Source organism: Pseudoliparis swirei, chromosome 20 (assembly GCF_029220125.1).
Source record: "Pseudoliparis swirei isolate HS2019 ecotype Mariana Trench chromosome 20, NWPU_hadal_v1, whole genome shotgun sequence".
NCBI lineage: Eukaryota > Metazoa > Chordata > Actinopteri > Perciformes > Liparidae > Pseudoliparis > Pseudoliparis swirei.
Window position 1 is genome coordinate 24,141,309 of NC_079407.1, and position 25,369 is coordinate 24,166,677.

The window sequence follows — 25,369 nt, forward strand, 5'->3', positions numbered from 1 at the left end:
CCTCCTCCTCCTCCCTTCCCCTCCTCCCTCTTTCCTACACTCCTACTTCACTGCTCGGCACCCAAACTGCTCTCACTTCTCCTCTCCTCTCTCTACTCCTCCATCTCTCTCTCTCTCTCTCTCATCTGATCTCTCTCTCTCTCTCTCTGGTACTGACACCCCACCCATACTCCTCTGCTCCCTCTCTGCCTCCCCTCCTCCTCTCTCCCTCCTCTCCCCTCTCCTCTCTCCTCTCTGCTCTCCCTCCTCCCATCCTCTCTCTCTCTCTGCACTCATTCTCTGCTCTCTCTTCTCTTCCTGTCTCTCCTCTTCCTCTTCTTCTTCCTTTCCTCTCTTCCTCTGTGTCCTCCTCTTTGTCACCCGAACCTCGGGAAGACCGGGCCCACGAGACGCTCTCCGGCCGACGCGGCGAAACTGAATCGGAGGAAAGAAAATGCCAAAATCCCGCTCTTCTCTCTCTCTTCCTCTATCTTCCTCTCCAATCTCCTGCTCTTCTTCCTCTCCTCTCCTCCTCTCCTTCTCACCTACTCTTCCTAACTCTTTCCTCTCTTTTTCCAACTTTCCTTTCCCCTCTCTTCTCCTCTTTTCCACCTTTCCCTCCTTCCTCAGTCCCTTTTCTCCTTTTTTAGCTTCCTCCACCTCCTTTTTTTTACTAAACTTCACACAGCAACTTCTTCAACCTGCTTCTTTCTCCCCTTCTTCTTCCCCTGTGTCTCCCAATCAAGTTCTCCCTTATACCCTCACCCCCCAATCACACCACTCTCCTCTGACTCCCCCCTCTCTCCCCCTCTCCAGGCTATTGCTCCTGGACCTCATTCCTTCACTCCATCCTCCTCGGCTCCTCCCTGCCTGCTTATCAACCTTCTCCCCTCCGAGTCCCAGCTGTTCCCAACCTCTCTGCTGGACTGAACCAACCCTCAACCTAGAAGGCTCTCTTCTTCTCTTTTCTCCTTCCTTTCTCTGCCTCGAACTGTCTTCCTCTCAAATTGTAATATAATGCTATTTTATTGACATTCAGAGCGGAGTGATCAGGTTTAATAAAGTTAGCCAAAGACCCAACTGTCTCCGAACTTTATTCAACACATTTCCAACACATGAAGTTATAGTGGGAAACAAGTCTTTTTTTCAGGAAAAATCTTTTTTTTTTTAAAGGAGGGGGAAAAAAGGAGAAGAAGAAAAGAAGAGAAACGGAAACGTGACCAAGATGCGGAAAAAAATCCCTCGAAACGCACTTTTGAGTCGTTGTCTGTGACTCATCCCATTTCAAGCTCTGTGATTGGCTGCCTCGTATTGGACTCAAAGCGGCTCCTGTGCTCGCCGTCTCTGAGGTGGTCCCCACGCAGGAGCACTTCCAAGCACACGGCGTGTTACACGTGACCCTTTAAAAGGGTCCCTGTCGTCATGGAGATAAGGGGCCGGGCCTCTCCAACATGCTTCAGCTCAACAAAGTGCTTCCTCTTCGGCACACTCGTGTCCGTCCCCCCCCCCCCCCCCCCTCCTCTATCTGTTCTCGCTCGTATCGCTGCCCTCGTCCTCTGAACTCTGCCGTGTCCAAATTCAATGTCGGGCTGGACATTTTTTTATTTTTTTTCCGACAAGGATTCAGGTCACAATTTTAAAATCTAGTTCATGGATATCGGCTGCCGAGGTCGTGAGATGTGGCTGTTGTTCTTTTAGAGTTCATCTCGCTTCGTTCCTCTCTTTATAACACACACACACACACACACACACACGCTTCTCTGCCACAGAAAGAGTCAGCTATTTTTAGGACGCATGAGATATATTCTTTCTCTATACGTGTGTGTCTGTGTGTGTGTGTGTGTGTGTGTGAGTGTGTGTGTGTGTGTGTGTCACTTCCTTGAATTTTTTGAGACAAAAAAAGTTTTGCTCCCTGCACGCAAAACACTCTCACACACTCTACACTCAGACACACACTCAAACACTCATGCATACTTACACACACGCTCTCACACACTCACACACACACACACACACCAACAGACACACACACAGTCATTCAATCACACACTCACACACACAAACTCATACACACACAAGCACACACCCACACCCACACTCTCATACACACGCACACACCCACACACTCACACACACACTCTCATACACACACCCGCACACTCACACATACACACACTCACACACACAATCACACTCACACACACACACTCACACACTCAAACACTCACACACACTCACACTTAAGCACACCACTCACACACAAAAACTCACACACACACTCTCATACACACGCACACTCACACACACACACACCCACACACTCATTCACTCACACACTCTCACACACACACTCATACAAACGCACACTCACACACACACACACACCCACACACTCATTCACTCACACACACACACTCTCATACACACACCCGCACACTCACACATACACACACTCACACACACAATCACACTCACTCACACACACTCAAACACTCATGCATACTTACACACACGCTCTCACACACTCACACACACACACACACACACACTGCGATCCAGTGTTAATCTCTTTTAAAGAAAGTCGAAGGAAACCGCTGAGTCGACACTATCTGGCATTCAAATGTTGCGCAATACCAACAGATACTCTGACGAGTTCAAACGGCCGCTCACTGTCTGTGTTCAGTCGGCGTCTACAGGATAAAGACTCCGAAAAGAACCAGAGTGTGAGAAACTCAAAGCGACAGGGACACTGAGAAGTAGCGATATCGCAGAGGGGAGGGAGGGAAGGAGGGAGGGAGCGAGGAGGGAGGGAGTGTGACTAGAGGGCCAAGTTGCGAGATCTATTTTTACATCCCATTTCAGAATGAGATAGTGTCCTTCTCTCACACCTTTCCCCGCTGTGGAGGAGGCTAATGCAGGCCGATTGAATTAGACGTTGGCAGATTGTTGAGCCGACGCCGCGATCCAATAGAACGGCTCGAACCGCGACGGGGTCCCGCCTCCTCCGAGGCCTCCTTGGCCCCCGTAATGCAGCCCAGTCAGCTCTTCCGCATCTCAGTCTGCCCTTCTCTCAGCTTGTGACATCAATTTACATTCGCCCGCATTGAAACTAGATGCATCCTTCCCATCAGTGACACACACACACACACACCTACACACACACACACACACACACACACACACACACGCAGCCCACTCAACCTACTCCTTCCAGTTGAACTTGACATGGTCCGCCCACCATTACACATTACCTTTTCATGCTCATCTTATTAGCCTATAATAAGGCGTGTGTACTAGTGTGCGTGCCTGTGTGTGTGTGTGTGTGTGTGTGTGTGCTTCTCGTATATGCATTTATCTTCCGACCTGAGAAGTAAATTAGCATAGCAACACAAGCTGTCAATACGGCGGTATCAGCACAGGGACGCGGTGGCAGGATCAATGGGAACGTCTGAATAAGACGCTTTCCTGATTTACAATTCTATTACTGCTGCAGCACTTGACTTCTTCTCCGCCCGCACTCCGCCGCCCCCCAAAGACTTATTAATATACAGGAGGGCATACTCGAGTAAACTTTAATGTTCATGGATGAGGGCTTTGGATTAAAGGATATCGACAGTAAGTGGTTTTTAATCGCATGAGTATCCATTCAAACACCAGATAGAACTCAGAAGTGGAATCTAACTCAGTATATTAGCACAAACTTTACTTTATTGAATATAGCTCCATTTGATGCCGCTTTATACTTCTGTTACTGCTTGATATTTTACCTGCAGTGAGCTGATATGATTGATTGGGATACCCAAGATGTCACGACTCAAAAAACAGGACCCAAAAGCACGACTCCAAAGTTCAGGGCAATCAAAAGGGTTTATAAAAAACAGCAAATCACAGCTATGCTGGAAAAAGACTTGAACAAAGTACAAAACAAAATCACAACTATGTTGGAAAAGCAAACCAGGACAAAAGACTAAACTATCAAGAACGATCAGGACGAGACAAGAGACAAGACGATCTGACGCAAGGCACAGGTAGACACAGGCTTAAATACAGGAGGAAAAGGGGAACAGGTGGACACAATCAGGGGTGGAGCAGACAATCACACTCACGAGGAAACACCAGGGCAGGAAATAAAGTTTCTGAAACAAGAGAGGACAGTTACTACAAAATAAAAGCGGACATGGAAAACAGGACTAAAACTTAAAAACTTAACATAAACGACGAGACACGACACAAGATAGTTAAAAATGTGCTAAAGATAGTTCAAATGTGCTTAGGATAGTTAAAAATGTGCTTCAAATGGTTAAGAATGTGCTTAAGATAGTAAACAATGTGCTTAGGATAGTTAAAAATGTGCTTAAGATAGTAAACAATGTGCTTAGGATAGTTAAAAATGTGATTAAAATGGTTTAAAATGTGCTTAAGATAGTAAACAATGTGCTTAAGATAGTTAAAAATGTGCTAAAGATAGTAAACAATGTGCTTAAGATAGTAAACAATGTGCTTAGGATAGTTAAAAATGTGCTTAAAATGGTTTAAAATGTGCTTAAGATAGTTAAAAATGTGCTTAAGATGGTTAAAAATGTGCTTAAGATAGTAAACAATGTGCTTAAGATAGTAAACAATGTGCTTAGGATAGTTAAAAATGTGCTTTAAATGGTTAAAAATGTGCTTAAGATAGTAAACAATGTGCTTAAGATAGTTAAAAATGTGCTAAAGATAGTAAACAATGTGCTTAAGATAGTAAACAATGTGCTTAAGACAGTTAAATATGTGCTTAAGACAGTTAAAAATGTGCTTAAGATAGTAAACAATGTGCTTAAGATAGTAAACAATGTGCTTAAGACAGTTAAAAATGTGCTTAAGATGGTTAAAATGAGCTTAAGATAGTTTAAAATGTGCTTATGATAATAAAAAAAGTGATTAAGATAGTTAAAATGTGCCTTTGATAGTTTAAAATGTGCTTAAGATACTTAAAACAGCTCCTTCCACATTATATAATTATTATAATAAGGATGGAATAACAGTGCATTAGTCATTTTCATGCATTAGTATTTTTACTGTTAGGACATTTTGCTTATAATACATTCATACATTTAAAAAAAGTGACATTTTCTCGACACGTGAAGTAAATTGCTACTTTAAATAATAATATCACCAAAACCAAACCACATTTTTTAAGACAAATCCCTTCAGAAGCTCTGGCTGCCGATAGTCATTTCATAAAATAACTAACCTATTGTTAATCTCTGGGTAACGTTCACAGTCACGATGCATCGCTCACGAACTTCTGACGCGTGTGAGCGCAACTCTCCGATGAAAAAGCAAAAGTAGATTGCAGCCGCACATCCATCGCCGCGTTGTATGTTTCCTAACAAGCTGTATTGATTTGTGTTGCCCATACTCAGATTTATGGCTCTGTGAAAACAACTCACGGCTTCATGAGTATAACATTTACAGCAGGCAGGTGATTGATGCTTATCCGGAAAACCGGAGGCTATTTTCCATCACGTCGGAACTTTGCCGTGACCACGCTTGTCTGTCACCAGTTCAGAGAGCATAGGAATGCGGTTGACAGATATATATATATATATAAATTGTCGTAAACGCTTCCCTTGGACAGAATGTTGCGAGAGCATTTAACCCTCAGAACGGATGATCCCTGGACCTCCCCGGGTTTTCAGCCACATTAAAAAGACACTCGAGCATCCCCGTGTAAATATCGGGCGATTCGTCGGCTTTTTTCTTCCCCCCGTCGTGACATTTCAAAATGACATTTTGTAAACTTCAGACAGCGTGAATACAATCAATACGAGATGAGCCGGGCCTGTGTTTCCGAGAGGCTTTTTGTAATTTAAGAGTCTGTGTACAAACATCTGATGATTGAAAAACAAGTACTCGATTATACTCACGCACAGATGATTGGATACTCGCTTGTAAATACAGAGCGGCGTGGGCCAAATGTTTAACATTTACTGAGTGCCCCTCCTCTCTCTCTCTCTCTCTCACTTTCTTTCTCTTTCTCTCTCTCTTTCCCTTTGCAAAATGATGTCCACAATGCACGAAATATCCCCTTTTTTTTCCTTTTTCTTCCAAGTGGAAACAATGAAATCCCCTCGGAGCTGCTAATGCCCAGCGGGGCCTCAACACATACAGGCCCCTTGTTATGTCTTCTTCCCCAGGAGCAGGGAGGTATTACACATCATGGTATCTCCATAATCTGCAAACCAGCTGCAACTGGAGATGAATTAATAACAAATAAAAATGCACCCAGTACATTACATTTTAAAAAAAGAAAAGTGTATCGGTTTATGGGGGGGGGGGGCAGGAAACAGTGAAACAACTAGAACGGGCACTCGGTAGAGCGCACAACTTCGCATATCACAAGATTGGGCATTGAATTATGAAAATGTTGGCATTAGTTGCATGCCAATTGGATAGAAATTGACCGTGCTATGGTAACAAGAAGATTTTGACCTTTCCATGACCTTGACCTTGCCCTTTGACCCGATCAATCCCAAAATCTAATCAAATGGTCCCCGGATAATAACCAATCATCCCACCAAATGTCATGCGATTCGGTTTAAAACGTTTTCCGTTATGCGAGGAACACGCATACAAATAAATAAATAAATACACAGCGATCAAAACATAACCTTCCGCATTTTCAATGCGAAGGTAATTAGACTTCTTGTTTAGTTTCTACTGAGCTGCTGAGTAGAATTTGCTCAGGAGACACAGACCGGTGTTTCTCCGTGTCTGTAATCGCCACGTTACGCCTCCCGTGTCGTATTGCGGGAGGTCAAATCGGTGTGAACTCCCACTTTTTCGTCCTCCAGTTGAAATTAAATACACGCGTGGCACAGTCGAAGCTCTGTGAATGCCATGACTCTCCCCCGCCGACTGCAACCCGCACTGCCCGGGCCCCCGCGGGGCCACGCGGCGTCCTTAATCGCGAGGCCCGAGCGCTACTTGGAATTTGGAAAGGAGTTTTTTTTTTTTTTTTTACAGCAGGTTTCTTCTTCGCTTTCGACTCCATTCCACGTCTTTGAAGTTGCTGTTTTATCTTCATCCGCCGTTGCTCCTGATGGCGGTTTGTCTTTGAGCGCTCCTCACATGCAACAAAGGAAAAGGCCCTCAGAGAGAGAGAAGAGGAGAAAGGGAGCTTTCTCACATATACTTTCTCACAAGGATACAAACAGTGTGTATACACAATCACATTTTAGTGCCTCAGCTGTCAGTAAAAAAAAAATGAAAAAAAGAGTGCTCCGTGTGATTGTTTAACGTGCCCCTAATTTGATAAAGGGCCGAGTGCGGGGGGGAAAGGAGAGAGTGTATTTGTCTCCGGGGGTTGTAGTGGAGGTAAATATAGCAACGAGACGGCACCAGTTGATATGAAGGATTCCACGGTGTAGTGACTCACCGGGGCTGTGAGTGTGTCTGTGTGTGTGTGTGTGTGTGTGTGTGTGTGTGTGTGTGTGTGTGTGTCAGCGTTTGGATTTATACATGTCCAGTGTTGTTTTCATTAATTTGATAAACTTGAATAGAATTGTCTCTCTCTCTATCTCTCTCTTGACTGCTCCAACACTGTGTACAATAATCCATTACAACAGAGAGAGAGAGAGAGAGAGAGAGAGAGAGACTGTGTTTGAGTTGAAGAAGGAGGGAGAGACCTGAGGAAAAGCACAGAGAGGGAAAGACAGTGAGAAGAAACCAGCAGAGAGAGAGAGAGAGGGGGGAGAGAGAGAGGGAGAGAGAGAGAGAGAGAGAGGGAGAGGGAGAGAGGCTCCCGGCTGGCTGTGTGGGGGTGTGTGTCTTGAGAGTGTGTTGAGAGGAGAGTGAGAGAGCGCTGGTCGTCTCCATGTCTAATCAGGAGAACACTCGTGTGTCCCCGTCTCATTGTCTCCTGGGCCCCTCAGGGCGGAGGAGGAGGCCCCCGCCACTCCACCGCTGCACCTCACGGACATGCTGATAGCTGCAGGATTCCAGACTTTAGATTTAAATCACGAAGAAGAAGAAGTGTGTGTGTGTGTGTGTGTGTGTGTGTGTGTGTGTGTGTGTGTGTGTGTGTGTGTGTGTGTGTGTGTGTGTGTGTGTGTGTGTGTGTGTGTACGAGGAGGAACATGTTAAATAAAAAAGACATGTTGTGTAAACTGTAAAATGTGAGATGGCAGTAAATGCATAAACTCTGTTTTAGGGTGAGACCTTCAGGTGACACCGAGTATTATGGGAATTTTTATTAAGCCTCCATAAAATAACTGTTTTCATTATTTCACCGTGCTGGAATGTCCTTGTGGTGTACTCAATTATGAGAAGTGACGCTTGTAGTTTATGGCATTTTAGTCAATATTATAATATAATATATAGTCACTTCTATCATGAGTGTGTGAGATTAAAAAGAATATCGTAATATGGGTGATTTTAAATCACCTTTTTTTATTTATCCCATCATGTCTTGAAACTAAATGAGATGAGACCCAATTGTTTTCTTTGAAACAACTTAATTATAATGTGTAATTAATGTGACATAACCACTGCGATGACCTCATTCTTGGGTAAAAAGTATTTAAAAATCACACCGCCGCGGTTACGCGCAGCTCCGGTCACAGAACGGGCGCGCCCCCGACCCCCGGTGTTTCTGCTCCTCCGTCCGGTGGGTGAGCGGTGCGCGCTCCCGGCTCAGCAGTTTTTCCCAGTTCCGTCTCCTCCATTACTGGCGAGGCTGCGGATCAATAATTCAATAGTTTTGGCGTCTGAATCCTGCCCCAAACGGCGAGATACACAAACACTCCAGACTGTAGTGCAGACTGCTGCGAGATCAGAATTAATTAATAGCTCAAGACATTTTGTTTTGTGTGGAAATATCGGAAGGGGTATATAGAGTAATGCGATCCGGATCCCTATAATTATAGGGTCCCGTGTCAGGTGTTTATTAAATGTTCAATAAGAGGCGGTTAAGATGTCAGGAAATGAATCAGGAGGATTTGTAAGTCAAGTGAGGCAGGCGCTTTACTTTTTTTTCTTTTTACAAAGGCCTTGGGTTTGTTTGACATTGTGAGCTGCCTGTATGTATATTATGTTATGCATAATGTTAAACTTTAGGTCATGACACATACACCAGCAACAATTTACCTGGCAGAGTCAAGACTCATCATGCGGGATTCGAGCAGATCGAATACTTATATGTAAAAATAACAAAGTCATCAGGATATATATATATATATATCAAAATATCATCATTTATATATATATATATATATTTATATAATTACATTTAAATGGATCTTTGTTTCATATAATTAATATGCTGTTGTGGCTACTTTATCTGGCTAATTATTGCAACATTTAACATTTTATTCAAAAATGTTGTGTACATTTCAAGTGCTGCAAAACTTTATCTTTGAGGCATTAAACGGCCTCTTTCTCTTCATCTTTTATCTGCCAGTTTTTTTCTATAGCTTGTACTGGAAATTGTCAGCCCTCCTCTCCAAACGCTCCAAAACCAAATTATGAATAATGCATCGGTTTGGCATGGGAGCAGCAACAGACAGCCATGTCCCGACTAAACGGGCCTGTCACAACTGTGACGTTATCAAACGACCTATAGCTACGGGCATGAATTATTAAAACTATATTGCCTTCAAAGGTTTAACGGAAGCAATCATATAATAACAATAATAATAATTTGACCAAAGGTCAATTACAAATGTAAAAAATAATAATCTCAACTCATTATTGAAACTTTAGTTAATTTATTATAGGAACGAAAAAAACATTTTTTTTCTTTCTTTCGGTGGATTCACGTTTCACATGTGATGGAAAAAAGTAAAACAATTTCATGAATATTCTCTCTTTTTTTTTTTAAGAAACCCGTGTCTCAGGTAAGTTCACTTTCACTGTTATAAAAAACATCAAAATTACATACAGAAAGCACATGATTTGTTTTGAATACACGGAAAAATAAAGTAAAATACAAAATTAACAAATTGCTCACAAGGCGTAACGCCACTAAATAATAAAAATAATGCATGTTTTCTTGTGTATAAACATATTTTACACGCGTGTCCGTACCGGTTCTCGTGTTACTGTCATTTATTCTCGTGTTCACTGTGTTAAAAGATGACATATTTATCACATATGTACACTTATAGATCGAGTTATCCTCAACCAATAAATTCAGCATGACACATATATTATAATCTCACATTTCTGGCACGTCGCGGATAGTTTCACCTTTATCAGAGGAGGTCCAAACGAGGTCAAATACAGGCCACACATTCAAGTGAGAGTTGCCCTTCCTTAGAGGGGAGGGGGCGGGGCGAGAGAGATGGCTCACATCACGTCATCCGTGAAGGCAAACTCATGCAAACACTGCTTTGGGCTTCTTCTTCTTCTTTTTCTTCTTTTTTTTAAACAAGAAACATAAGAGGAAGGGGGGGAAAACACTTCGAATATTGTCTTTTTCTTTTCTTTTTCTTCTCTGTTTCGTCAAAGAATTCCCGAGAAAGTGTTTCATAACGAGGCCAGCCTCTATATTTATAGGTAAAAAAAAAAAAAAGGAAGCAATAATAATATAATATTTTATCGGAACAACTGCAGAATGGTTCGCCTTGTTTGACAAAGTATCGACCTTCCCAGCTGCATCGTCCTCTTCCTCCTCCTCGGGGCGTCCCGCCCTCCTCGGCCACGTGGCTGCAGAAGAAGGACCCTCGTGTAGCCTTGCTATCCATCCCACACACACAAAAACACACGCACACACGTCTGTGTATATCTCGTCACAGTCTCTCTCTTTTTTGTTCATTGTCTTTTCTTCATCTCATAAATAACCCATATACTTCTTTTTTTTTGTTTTATAGTATATACTCGTCATCGTCCTTCATTTGAAAAAAACTAAATAAATATCGTCCTTGGATAATTTCTTCTCACTTCGAAAGCGTTCCAGTTCAGTGTCTCTCAGCCGCGACGCGGCGGCAGGTAGCGCGTGGGCGCCTCGCGCCCCGCAGTCCACCTGGCGTCACAGTCCCAGCGCGGCCGTGTGCTTTTTGGCCTTCAGTCTCAGGTCCGCGATGCTCGAGTTCTTGCTGGTGTTCTTGGCGGCGGCGGCCGCGGCCACGACGGAAGCCGCGGAGACGGACTCGGCCGCGAGCGTCGCCAGCGGCAAACCGAACGGCGGCGCCGGGAACATCATGTAGGGCGCGTGCGCTGCCAGGTGAGAGTGCAGGTGGTGCTGCGCATGCGCCACCGCGCTGTCCAGCTGCAGTTGCGCCTGCACCTGAAAGGAGAAGGGCGGCACGTTGCAATGACTATCCTACGGGACGGAACGCACACGTGGGTGTAGGGGGGGGGGGAGAGAAAAAAAGAGGGGGGGGGGAGAACATGCGTTAACTTTGCAGTGTCGGAAAGAGTCATTGTTACTGTTGTGCACGCGGCTCATTCAGCTGGACTTCAGGGTTCAATCCCCATTGAGCAATCTCACCGGATGGCATGAGCTATCGCGATAGTATCGACTGCTTGCGGCTCTTGTGAACCAAAGGTCACATTTGAGTTTTCATTTGGACATCAATATATAGCATGAAATGTAATCTCAAGTCTTAATCCCTTTTGGGAATCAGGATACCAAACCCAGTGGGGCTGGACTTAAATGCAATGCAGTAGAAATTGTGTTCATATTTGTTTCTATTCTGAGACTGCATGCACAGCCATGATGGACAGTTATCAAAAAAGAATTAACCTTGAACATTACACGGTATAATAAACTCCTGGCCTCTGAAGTACTATACATGTGTGCCTGCTGCAGTAAAGTAGGCATATAAATGAGCCATAAAACAATAGAGGGGGGATTTTTTTTCCAATTATGGTTGCTGTGTTGGCTCAGTGCATTTTGTCTGTGTAATAAGAGTTTAGTTACCCCCTCTCCCCCTCCCCCTCCCTCTCCCCCCCCCCCCCCCCTACATTTGGTACTGGAGCATAGCACTAGGAGCCATGTGCCAAGACAGCAGTCCTGGGATTGGTCCGATTCTTTTAAGAAGGATGCTTCAAAGAAACTTGCCTGTTGGAATGGCATCCGTAAAGCCCCCACGTTGACATATGGCGCCACGCGACAAGCTTCAAACTGACTCCCTGCTCCAATCAGGACTCCTGCAAAAGCACAGAGGATTATAGCTATAATTGTGAGGAGAATATATATATTTAAACACACAAAGAGGGAGTAAACTGTACTGAATATCTGATGGGAAACTGTAGGCTAATAACTTCCAATATGAATATGCATGCACTAAATAAATCAAAAGTGTTTCTTGATGGCTTAATTAACTGAAAAATGAAACCACGTCCAAAATAGTATAACAGTGTTTACATATTAAACATGCTGCGTGCATTTGAGCAATGGTGTTGCCTTGTAATATAATATTATATAATATAAATAGAGGTTTTTTTTGTTTTATAGGCGCATACATGCAGGATTAAAAAAAAGCTTACCTTTATGTAACTGGTTCTCCTGCTTTCTGCATTTGGCTCTTCTATTCTGGAACCAAACCTGCAGGGACAGAAATTAATTAGAGACCTGTACTGATTGGCAGCTGCTTGTGAAGCCATGTGTAATTCCTCTCAAAGTGACAACAACCGCAGAAGAAGAAAAAACAAAAAAACAATATCCCCACGGAGCACTAAAATATTAATGCCACTGCTTAACCCCCCGGATTTGAATTATTACATTTAGTCTACAAGAGAGAGTGGATGGGGGGAGGGAGGGGGGAGCAAAAAAATAGAAAGTAGTAAATATCCGAGAAAAGAGGGACATTAAAATCCTTATTGGGAGAATAGAAACACGCTTGTTGGAAATGTGCAAGGACCATTTGACTATAATAAATAACCTTGTCAGCGTTGGTTTCATCTTTCTATGGATTAGTGTCCCCGAAGACTTGAATGGACTCTCAGATATCGAATAGCATGCAATGCTATTACGTTTTGTGTGTGTGTGGAGACATCAGAGGGAGGCGATCTGAGAGAGAGAGAGAGAGCATCTCCTCCTCTTTCTCTTTATATCTCCCTCTCATTAAATGACCGCTGAAATTAATTACCCTTATCTGCAGAAAAATCCATGTCAGTGAAACGCTTAAATGCCTCGCTGTTTTGTCTAATCACCGGCATTACGCACACACACACACAGACTAACACACACACACACACACACGCACACACAAACACTTCAAAGCCAGCTCACTTCTCTCTTTTTTTATCCTTCTGTTGAAATCGACAAGCTTCAATTTCAGAGCACTGCCTTTGGAACACATGATTAAACGATTTATTTCTATGATAATCTTTTAAATCTCCCATATAGCTCGGGCTAAATTAGCCCACAATGCAACACGTCAATCTGCAATCTCCCTTATACATTAGGTCCATACACACACACACACACGCGCGAGCGTGATTGAAATATCATATTGATTTGGCTGTCAACATGGCTTCATTTATCGGCCTGCACGTGCATGTCAATCGGAAGTCCTTTTTGTGCTCGCTTCAGCTATAAGTTATCGCGATGATAAAAGCAAATGCTCTGTTATCGATTGAGGAGCAGATATGTTTTGAAAAATATATAAATAAATAAATGTTTATCCTGTGAAAACAACCGGTACAATGATATAATAGTAGAGCGAAAGAGATGGGGGGGTTGCTCTTGATTTGGTTAGAAAATAATACATAATATATGTAAATCCCCGAGCTGTGTGCTCCTTGTTTGGGGATACAATACGCCTTATGGGGGAGATTCCAGTTCAGGCCGGGAGAGCCCTGCGAAAAGCTGGCTTGAACTTTTTTTTTTTTTTAAGGGGGTGGAGGGGGTGAAGGATGAGTTTGGGATGGGGTCTTTTTTTTTAGGGGGGGGGGTAGGATTTCTTTTTTCTTCTTCTTTCGCTTCGAACCCGCCATATTCAATAAGAGAGACAAACGCTGCAGTCTCCTCCCCCGAGTCTCAGAGCTATACACGGGATAAAAAAAATGGAATAATATATGATAGAGTTCTGATAAATCAGATGAGAGCAGTATATGTTCATTGTCCCCCTGCTCCCATTACACAAGGCATGTCTGAGCCCCCCCCCCCCCCCCACCCGACTGGCTGCCTTACTGGGTTTCTGCGCAGATGGTCTGTCCCCTTGAACAACGACAGCATCTCTCTGAGAGAGAGAGAGGGGGGGGGGGGTCTTTGGTAACATTACACCCAGAAATGGACGGTAAATATTTGTAGGCTATTTGTTTCGGTGGATTAGGACATACAGATTAAAACGACTCTCGTGATTTCAAACAAAGGCATAATTGGGGGATAAATAACACAAATTGAAATAATCCAAAACAAGGTGAGAGACAAATAATCTAATCAGACAATTATGACAAGAATAACATTTTGATCTTGAACTCGAAAATCTTGGGGGTGTTGAATCCAGGCCGATATTAAGTACGTCTGTGCACGTTTAGGCTCTCATGCTCTTATAACGTATGCGTTATATTTAGTTTATCATAACAAAAATCAGCGATGATATTATTAAAAATCCTTCCTGGAAAAAGAATAAACATGGGGGTGGAAAAATACTTGCATTTCTAATTATTTTATCTTCTATTATCATTATTTTAAAATTATTATTATTAGTCTGTCTGACTGGGTCGACTTTTGTATCCATGTTTGTTCACACAGTGATATCATAAATATTATTTTATTATTTTAATTTAAAAAAAAAAAAATTTACTCAAATGTAAATGTAACGTCCCTCTAACCAAATACGACATGAATGTCGCCCCCGATATGATTTAAAATAATTGATGATATATTCCTATACCTGCACGCGGGCCTCCGACAGCCCCAGCCGCTGGCTCAGCTCCTCCCGCATGAAGGCGTCCGGGTAGTGCGTCTCGTCGAAGAGCCGCTCCAGCTCGTTGAGCTGCTCCAGCGTGAAGTTAGTCCGACTTCTCCTCTGTTTGATTTTAGTCTGCGCCTCGTCGTCTAGAGGCTTCGAGTCCTCCTTCCTCTCCTTCACGTCCGTGTGGCCTGTTTTTATTGAGAGGATTTCAGGGAGAGAGAGAGAGAGAGAGACATCAACATCACAAGGCTGTGAACTGTGACCTCCACTCCGTGGTCTCATCGTTTGGCCTTCATCGTCACATATTTACGATATATATATATATATACGATATATATATACACCTCTCTCTCTCTCTCTCTATATATATATATATATATATATATATATATATATGTATTTACGATATATATATATTTATATTATTTTTTCTTCATTTGTCTTTATATACACGAGAGCAAAGCCACAACAAAATAATAACAATTAAGCCAAATTAACGGATGTGAGATTAAAACCATATATCTGAAATAACGTGCACTATATACATAAATGATATATATTGAGCAATTGAGAATACAACATCGATGATAAGGAATAAATAAATAAATAAAGACATGCCCTCCCAGCCCTCTCATATCAGAGAGCTATCAGACCTCGGATGTTTTGTAGAGCTACATAAAGCTCTTTAATTATTAACTGCTTATAAATATGCAACGCTGTGCCCACTGTTGGATGTCTGATACATGCTTGTCGCAGTTCCGCTTTTAACCACGCTGCCCATGACGAACAGATGTCTTTTTTTTTTTCTTCTTCTTTTTTTTTTACAAGACACACAACTCTTAAGATATATCTTATCCTGTGTGTTGTCATATTTCGTCCGGGTGTCATATAACACAATGAACAGCATGCTTCGGTTTAAATTCACATTAAAATGTTTTAAACAATTGGAACCGATCGGTATATGCAATAAACACAAAAGCAATATTTAGTATTTAATACGATATTTACCGTTTAAGGTATATATGATTTCATGCTGTCTTTATTTGCTTTTGTATTGGCTCTTTTTTTTCTCGTTATGCGATTGAGAAAATAAACAATGAATTATTGAGAACAACCACGAACAATTTTTTTTATTCCACCTTAAGTCGATTGGGTGTATTTTTATTTTTTTAAATATGAGATCGTCAGGTTTTTATTCATCTACTTGTGACCTGCTTTCATACCTGAAAATATAGACATGTGCACATGGGTGACTCCAGAAATGACAGCACTTGATTGCCACCTTTCATGTGCAGTGATGTCTTCATGTCAGGCGTTTGATGCGCCTTCTTTTTGAGTTGAAACACTCATATAAATCATATATTAAGCTCTCTGAGGTAACTGACACTCAATGACGCGTATGCAATTAATTATTACAACGTACATAAGGCTTCTAATCCATTAAAGTATGCTAAACTACAGCTTAAAGAGCAAATCAAGCACTAGAATGACCTCGTATACTTTCATAAAACACAATTCATCAGATTGGATTCAAGCCCTTTCGTATTGTGATAGAATGCTAATTAGTTTGCCACATGGAGGCCTTGTTGTTTATAATTCTGGGGTAAGAATGAAATAAATACAAACTTTTGACAAACTGCACAGCAATACAATAATAAAGCTGCGATCACCTGATGAAGATAAACAATAAAGGTCATAAGCTCGATCAAGAAGGTGGTGTTGATGCCAAAACAATAACGAAATATTACGAAGATACTTTCATGAAAACACCTATAATTCCACTTCCAGATCTCTAACTTAAACTTCAAATCCGCTTGCATCACAAATTAAAACGAAGATGTTTTAACAGCATTTCGCCAATAAAAACGACATGCATGGATAACCTGTATCTGTTCGATTTTTCCCCAAAACGCTCTTCTATAAGTCCTCTATCCATATCGATAAAGATTGCATTGCAGCACACGCACACACACACACAGCAGCGCACGACATTGCGGTTCCATACCGTCTATGAGTTTGGGGCTCCCGGCATCCCTGATTCTTTCCGGGCCGAGCATGTCCGTTTCCCTGCCCGGCGAGAGCGCTCCGTTCCGGGTGACGGCGGCAGCCTCCTCTCGGCTCCCGGGCTCCGCGGTTAAAGACTCCCTGCTGCCCGCTCGCGTCGACCCGGTCTCCAACACCTCCCGGTAGGTTATCACTTCCTTCTTCTCCTTCACTTTCTGATCGAAAGACTTAGACACGAAAGCGGTGAGCTCTTCCATCACTACCTTCACCTCCTCTTTAAAAAAAAAAAAAATCACTCACTCCCTCTCTCTCTCTCGTTCTCTCTTCTTTTTGCTCCACGACAGCTTAAGACATCAATAGTGAGGCTCGTTTTAAAAGTCGACCCCCCTTGAAAACGATATAGCCCCGCAAAAAAAAGGGATGCAGTGCCAACTCTGGAAGAAAATGTAAAAAATATATAAAGAATATCTCTCTCTCTCTCTCACTCAGCCAATTCCTCCCTCCTTTGGTAGCGGAGTTGGGAACCTGCTGCTGATCCGCTATTGAAGTCACAGTATTTATACTTTGCGGCGCCTTGCCCCCTTGATCCGTGCAAATTACCTCCCCTCAGGATGCCGGGATGAGCCCCCCCTTCCCCTTCACTGATACGGGAGAGAGCGAGAGAGAGAGAGAGAGAGAGTTTTAAAAAAAACAAAAAAACATTAGCAGCACCGCTACTATTGGCCATTAATCCAAGATTGACAAGAAGGACTAATTAATTAAATTAAGCGCTCATTCGCTGCTATTGTCCATGAGTTCGTTTTTTAAACACCCGCGAGATGGTCATCTCTCTCTCTCTCTCTCTCTCTCTCTCTCTCTCTCTCTCTGCAGGGGTGTGGCTTAGAAATCTGAAAATGACAAGAGAGAGAGGGAAGCACATGGGTGAGGAGTCCTTCCTCAATATATCTCTGTGATCCGGGGGGGGGGGAATAAGTCACAACGATGACACGGAGAGGAAAAGGGGGGTAAACAAAAAAATAAACAACAAAAAGCGAACCAGCTGCGATGCCAAGAGGAGCAGCGACGACTTACACATGGAGCTTTTATAAGGAAGCTAAATATTCGTATAGTTGCTTTTTTTATGTGTTCATTTATGTTTGTTTTGTATGTGTTTATACGAAAACACGTTGTCATTTTGATTTATTACACATTTCGCTGGAAAGATAACTATATAAATATATAAATACAAGTTGGAAATAGTGTGAGAAAGTGCTCATATATTATAAAATAATCGTATATATAGTTTGAGGACTAATGTGATATTCTAAAAATAATGATCAACGACATAATAACAATGAACACATTATAATTATAATAATAATAATTATTATTATTAGTAATTTTATTATCCTGTCATAATGTTAATGCATGCTCGACAGTCTATTAAAAGCCTTATGAAAGTTTGGGACCCTGCGAGACAAACCATTTACTGTTTTACACTATTTGCAGCGTTGCTTTATGTTTCTAATCAGCAATTATGTATTTTAAATGGTCGTCATTAGTGAGACTATATCGCTTAATATTCATTCTCGGTGGACTTTTTAAGCCATTAGGATGTTAAATAGCAGCTAAACGTTTAATTATAATGCCTCTCGCGATGCCTTGCCACATGGCTTACTAATGAACGTTTTCAACTCGCCTTTTTCCCGCTGAAATGATTGCCTGTATTTGCAAAAAAATAAATAAACAATGGCTGACTTGGCGCTGGAAGTATAACGCGGCGCGGAGAGAGCAATTAAGTGAGAAGAGGAGGAAACAGACCAAATACAGCGAGATTTAGTAAAACGTCGGGATGAATTTCATGCACACGAGTTTATTGATGATCTGTATATAGTTTCATTTCTACACTTTAGTTGCAACATATTCCAAAATTAAATATTAACGATGTTTCAGCTGGAACCTCAGGCATTAATTACTATTATTTCTGCATGCGTCTAAAAGCAGGATGGTTTCCTAATCGCCCTGATAAGCAGTCACTTGTATCTTTATTTGCAATGGAAACCCTGTGAACTTGTTTCTAGATGCATAATATTGATTCAAGTCATCCGTGTTGCCAGTGAAGCAGTGGCCGTTTCACCTTCAATCCCCGATATGTGTATGAATTTCGATGAGTTTCATGAAGCAATTAATTATTATACTGTGCTGCAAATTGGCTGGATGCTCGCTCTGCCCTTTCAGCTCTGTGTGTATGCTGCTGTGTGAAACCGCATTATCTGAGAGGATGACCTCATGCAAATTATCATTGACAGACCAGCTCGCACATGCATTTGCCTGTGCTGTAATGTATGCGTGTCGGATCAAAAATTAATATAAGTAACCGAAACTGTTGGTATACACAAATACACATTATAGTTATATTCATATGGGATATTTTCAATTGACTCGAGACGTATATAGAAACAAATACGTGAAGAAGAAATGTTACTTCAGTTATTAACCTCATCTCAAAGAGTGTCAAGGCCAACATTGGCCATGCTAGAATCAGCCAATATATAAAAAAAATTTCACATAGTCTACACCAGTCATGCAATAATGGACATATAGCCATACTTTTTGCCTCACTGAATCAAGATGCACCATAAACATCTCGCCAATCAATATGTTAATGGTATTACATTAGTATTATTTTGAACTGCACTATAGGCTACTTAAATAATATAGCACATTATACGGCATATTTGAGTCTAAAAAATATAATTTTGAGATAAAAAAAGAGCACGTAATTCAAACCGAGGACGATCCCAGATGAGCGGAGCAGCCTCGCGATCCATCGCTCTGTGCTCGATTAGTTTCTCTCCCCTCGATCGATGCTCTCCGGTTCGACGTGTCGGGGCTGCTGAGCGGTGCATGGCTGAGTCGTGGAGCTGCACAACGATTTGAAAAGGTGAGGAGCGGGATTTTGTTTCTTCCAAATCTGAAGGCAACTTGTTGTTCGCGTTGCTTCGTTTGTTGCCGTCAACTCGCCGCAGTGCTCCGCTCCCGTGACGCGGCCCGCGGGCCTCAGTCGAGACAAGAGCGAGCATACAAGCAGAGGAGAGGCAGCACAGCTAGCCTGCTAACTAGTTAGCCTCCGCACACAACAGGCATTTAACTCCATCTTTCATGATCTGCGGCACATCGGTTGTGAACAGTGTCGTTGGAGCTGTGACGTGGACCTGTGTTACATAACTGTTACCTTCCTCCGTGTAGCCGATGAGCGAAGGTGGCGAATGTTACATATTGTAACAGTTAAGCCACTCAGCCAGATCCATGACTACAGCTCTGCTTAGAGAAGATACACGAATGAAAACACGTGGTTCTTAAAATGTGGAGAGAAAATCTGATTGTGGCATGGTTATGACACAGAGCTCATCACTACTGTGTGTGTGTGTGTGTGTCTCTGTGTGTCTCTGTGTTTGTCTGTATGTGTGTGTGTATCTTTGTGTCTCTGTGTGTGTGTGTGTATGTGTGTGTTTGTGTCTCTGTGTTTGTCTGTATGTGTGTGTGTATCTTTGTGTCTCTGTGTGTGTGTGTGTATGTGTGTGTTTGTGTCTCTGTGTTTGTCTGTATGTGTGTGTGTCTGTATGTGTGTGTGTGTGTCTCTCTGTGTGTCTCTGTGTCTGTGTGTGTGTGTGTGTCTGTCGGTGTGTCTCTGTGTGTGTGTCTCTGTGTGTGTGTGTTTGTGTCTGTGTGTGTGTGTGTCTCTGTGTGTCTTTGTGTCTCTGTGTTTGTGTGTGTGTCTCTGTGTGTGTCTTTGTGTCTCTGTGTGTGTCTTTGTGTCTGTGTTTGTGTGTGTGTCTGTCTGTGTGTTTGTGTGTGTGTCTCTGTGTGTGTGTGTGTGTGTGTGTCTGTCTGTGTCTCTGTGTTTGTGTGTGTCTGTCTGTGTGTTTGTCTCTGTGTCTGTGTGTGTGTGTGTGTCTGTCGGTGTGTCTCTGTGTGTGTGTCTCTGTGTGTGTCTTTGTGTCTCTGTGTGTGTCTTTGTGTCTGTGTTTGTGTGTGTGTCTGTCTGTGTGTGTGTGTGTGTGTGTGTGTCTGTCGGTGTGTCTCTGTGTTTGTGAGTGTGTCTGTCTGTGTGTTTGTCTCTGTGTCTGTGTGTGTGTGTGTCTGTTGGTGTGTCTCTGTGTGTGTGTCTCTGTGTGTGTGTTTGTGTCTGTCGGTGTGTGTGTGTGTCTCTGTGTCTCTGTATGTCTGTGTCTCTGTGTCTTTGTGTCTCTGTGTGTGTCTCTGTGTGTGTGTGTGTATGTGTGTGTCTCTGTGTCTTTGCGTCTCTCTGTGTGTGTGTGCCTTAGCTGAAAGTCAGCCAACATGGGTCGGCGCTCATCTGAAAGCGAGGATGACGGTCGGAGCAGGAAGAAGAAGAAACAGCGTCGCCGGTCATCCTCCTCTTCGTCCTCTTCGTCTTCATCCTCCAACAGCAAGGTGGCCAGCGGCCGGAGTCGGAGGCCCGCTCGCCGGAGCCGGTCCAGAGACAAGGACAAGGACAAAGACAGGAGGTGAGGGACGGATCCTTCGTCTTCAGGGCTGCTTTGGTGCCGATGCTGCAGGTTCCCCAAAATGACGAAGATGCTCCTCTGTGTTTGCAAAAGTGAATCGAAAACTTAAGTTTGTTGTCTTACTATCTTACATCTGGCTCGCTATTCATTGTACAGCTCATCAAAGGCTCAAATATAAGGTTCCTGTGTGAAAACTAACCCTGTACCTTGTAGCCAAAGTCTGTGGTGAAACTTCAGTTCTATCAGTTCTCACCATTCTAATAGATTTGATCAATTTCAAAGCATATTATCTGTATAGATCCAATTCTCACAGAATCGGCATGTACGTGACCGGTTACAGCTGGCAGAAAGAGAGGTATTGGTTTGCAGAAGCTTGACAAACATACCTGTGAATCCCTGAGGTGAAGCGCATGTCGGTATCGGGAGACGGTTGTTTTTCCAGCTTTTAATGTGGCGTTAATAGAAATGCTGTCTGGTATTAATGTGAGTTTTGTTGTTTGCTCTGGATAATTGAAAAATGTAGATTTTATTGTGAATAATGATTCACCTGAGACGATGGACGATGAAGGACTCCTGTACAGGGTTCGTACGGTCATGGAAAACCTGGAAAAGTCATGGGATTTTCAAAATGGTCATTTCCAGGCCTGGAAAAGTCATGGAAAAAAACTTAAATCATAAAAGTTTTGGAAAAGTCATGGAAACTTGTTATAATCACGTGTTCATTTACGCCGAGTTTGAAATAATTAATGTGATTTTTAAAGAAAGACGCTCAAAATATAAGCCGGCGTACGCTCTCAATACGCACAATTTTTTACATTTTTCATGTTTATACTGAGATTTCAGTTTGGTCATAGAAATTTGGTTTAACGTCATGGAAAAGTCCTGGAAAAGTCCTGGAAATCCATTGGTCAACATGTGTAAGAACCCTGCCTGTACCGTGTATAATGAATGCCGGATAAGGACTTTGTTAAGATCACCGAGATATGAAAAGTCAAAGTCAAATCTGAGTTTGTTATATTATTCCACAAAAAGAAATACATATTTATATAAAGGCTGTTATAAAAAGTGAGAACCACCGCTTTTACCGTTCGCGTTTAAGCTAAATATAATTTTGGAGATGAAACAAACCTGCAGGTGAGATATGGCTGTTTTTAAATTGCTCCTTTTGTGTCAAGCCTCAGAAAATAAATAATCTGAGTTTCAGAATCAGGTTTTATTGGCCAAGTAAGTTTGCACAAACAAGGAATTTGGCTTTGTAAAGTGACTCTCAGTGTGCTTACACAAAATATACATTACAACACAATACAAAACAAAAACAAAAAAGTGCAGTCCAAAACAAACAGTGCAACAGTCTAAGAAGTTTAAGAAAGTGACTTAAGAAAGTATATCCAAGGCGTGTTTCCAAAATGACGGACGTTGTTATCAAGCAGACTCAGAGGAAGCAGGGGGGAGGAGGTTCAGTAATGATCAGACATCTTTACATGTGACTCGTGGCTGGACCCGGCCTCCTCCATCCATCCACAGCTGCCACTGGCCACTCAGCCGAGGCCAGTTGATGGTAATTATTTATGAGGCTTTGGTCGGGGTCCATTACTGCTGATTGGAAGTCATTGCCTGTCTGTATGTGATGGGGCTGGAGACCCCGGGACCACAGTCCCTCGTCAATTAGCCATTCATGTTGATCAATTCACCAAGACTTTGAAAATGCGGAAGGTAACGTTTTGATCGCCGTGTATTTGTATGCGTGCGTGTTATTCGCATAAGTCAAAAAGTATTAAACCGAATCGCATGAAATTTGGTGGGATGATTGGTTATTATCCGGGGACCATTTGATTAGATTTTGGGATCGATCGGGTCAAAGGTCAAGGTCATGAAAAGGTCAAAATCTTCTTTTTACCATAGCACGGTCAATTTCTATCCAATTGGCATGCAACTAAAGCCAGAATGTTCATAACTCAATGCCCAATCTTGTGATATGCGAAGGTATGCGCTCTACCGAGTGCCCGTTCTAGTTTAAATTGCTTTGCTTTCACCTCTCTCTTTGCAGAGCTCCCAGAGCACAGGGTATGTGTGTTTTGTTTGTGTGTGTGTGTCTGCTAAAAGATTTGGGTATTTTTTGGGGCTTCGGTGAGAGAAAAGAAGAGATTTTAAATCATTAATATCGCTCAAACTGCAGGAGAGGACGCGCGGAGGTCTCTGCGTTTACATTCACCCCCGTGAAATGCCTCCCGCTACATGATGTCAATAGGCGCGCGGCGGTGTGAGCGGTGTTTGGATAATAGATGCTACGCAAACTGCTGTAGCCACATTAAAGAGCGAGAGAGAGAGCCAAAGGGCCCCCCGTGGAGGAACTGCAGGGCGGCCGGCGTGGCAACCAAAACGTAAAACGTGTTCACAGAGTAGCCGTCCGCGGGCAGGGGGGGTTTTCTGGGACACCCGGATATACGTTTGCTCTTGAAATGAACAGCAACACAAGTTAGGGAAACAACATTCCTGTACGCCGGCGAGGCGATGATGTCACACGATGGTGAGACGAACGAAGACAGGAATAGAAATGGTTCTCGGCCGGGTGGAAGCCCAAAGGGGGAAGTGAGGAGGGGTTGTTAACTTCGCATTGAAAATGCGGAAGGTTATGTTTTGATCGCCGTGTATTTATTTATTTGTATGCGTGTTGCTCGCATAACTAAAACATTATTAAACCAAATCGCATGACATTTGGTGGGATGATTGGTTATTATCCGGGGACCATTTGATTAGATTTTGGCATCGATCGGGTCAAAGGTCAAGGTCATGAAAAGGTCAAAATCTTATTTTTACCATAGCACGGTCAATTTATATCCAATTGACATGCAACTAATGCCAAAATGTTCATAATTCAATGCCCAATCCTGTGATATGCGAAGGTATGCGCTCTACCGAGTGCCCATTCTAGTTGATTTTGGTTTTGTAGGTTTGTTCAGGGTTCGTACGATAAAGGAGAACCTGGATATGTCATGGAATTTTAAAATAGTCATTTCTAGGCCTGGAAAAGTCCTTGAAATTTGATATATTCATATGTTAATTTAAACGTTTAAAAGAATAAACATTTATATAAATATTTATTTGTATTAATCTATTGTCCATCCATCCTGTCATTCATTTTCAATTAAGATATCTACTTGTGTATACACCGAGAGTTCACACAGTGTTTGGTCATGGAAATTTGGTTGAAAGTTGTGGAAAGGTCATGGAAAGGTCATGGAAATCCATTGGTCGATATGTGTATCAACCCTTTTCCTTTTATCGATAGTAGCCAAAGAAAAACAAAAAAATTAAGCTGGTTAGATTGCTCATAAATCATGTATAGCCTCTGCGAATTTTGGGAGGCACATTACGGAGCATTAAAAACAAATTCACAGACTTTACTGTCCGGGTTTTTCCAAAATCCCCCAAATGATTAATAGTCCACAAGATTGCCGTCTGGTTCATGTTTGGTTTGAAAAGGATCCGGCCAATAACAGAATCGAAAGTGAACGTTCTCGCTCGCTGTGCTCCAGCAGGAGAAGGAGGCGCTCCAGCAGCAGCTCCTCCCACAGTCCGGCTCGCAGGAGGCGGAGCCGCAGCGCGGAGAGAGACAAGGGGAGGAGCCACCGCTCGCACAGGTCACGCAGCCGAGAAAGAAGGTAACGTCATCATCACACGCACACGCACACACTCTTTACCTTCGCATTGAAAATGCGGAAGGTTATGTTTTGATCGCTGTGTATTTATTTATGTATTTGTATGCGTGTTCCTCGCATAACACAAAAAGTTTAAAACCGAATCGCATGAAATTTGGTGGGAAGATTGGTTATTATCCGGGGACCATTTGATTAGATTTTGGGATCGATCGGGTCAAAGGTCAAGGTCATGAAAAGGTAAAAATCTTCTTGAATCGCATGACATTTGGTGGGATGATTGGTTATTATCCGGCGACCATTTGATTAGATTTTGGGATCAATCGGGTCAAAGGTCAAGGTCATTTTCTTTTTACCATAGCACGGTCAA

General features: G+C 42.5%; 2 protein-coding genes across 3 annotated transcripts in view; one reads left to right on the forward strand and one right to left on the reverse strand.

Annotated features, from left to right (window-relative positions):
- Positions 1-10,990: 10,990 nt before the first annotated feature.
- Positions 10,991-17,089, reverse strand: shox2 (short stature homeobox 2). Its single transcript, XM_056441685.1, has 5 exons — positions 16,834-17,089; positions 14,808-15,016; positions 12,454-12,511; positions 12,026-12,114; positions 10,991-11,248 (listed from the first exon to the last, which is right to left on the reverse strand). Exons 1-5 carry the CDS (start codon positions 17,087-17,089, stop codon positions 10,991-10,993), a joined length of 870 nt encoding a protein of 289 aa, XP_056297660.1.
- A 2,611-nt stretch (positions 17,090-19,700) lies between these two features.
- The window catches only part of rsrc1 (arginine/serine-rich coiled-coil 1), a 136,312-nt gene continuing 130,643 nt past the window's right edge, over positions 19,701-25,369 (forward strand). The window contains exons 1-3 of one of the 2 annotated variants that reach the window (XM_056440812.1): positions 19,701-19,755; positions 21,140-21,343; positions 24,880-25,005. In XM_056440812.1, coding sequence (XP_056296787.1) covers positions 21,156-21,343; positions 24,880-25,005 — 314 coding nt within the window. In that variant the 5' untranslated portion in view covers positions 19,701-19,755; positions 21,140-21,155. The remainder of the gene's footprint in view (positions 19,756-21,139; positions 21,344-24,879; positions 25,006-25,369) is intronic. The other variant, XM_056440813.1, reaches the window with a different exon arrangement.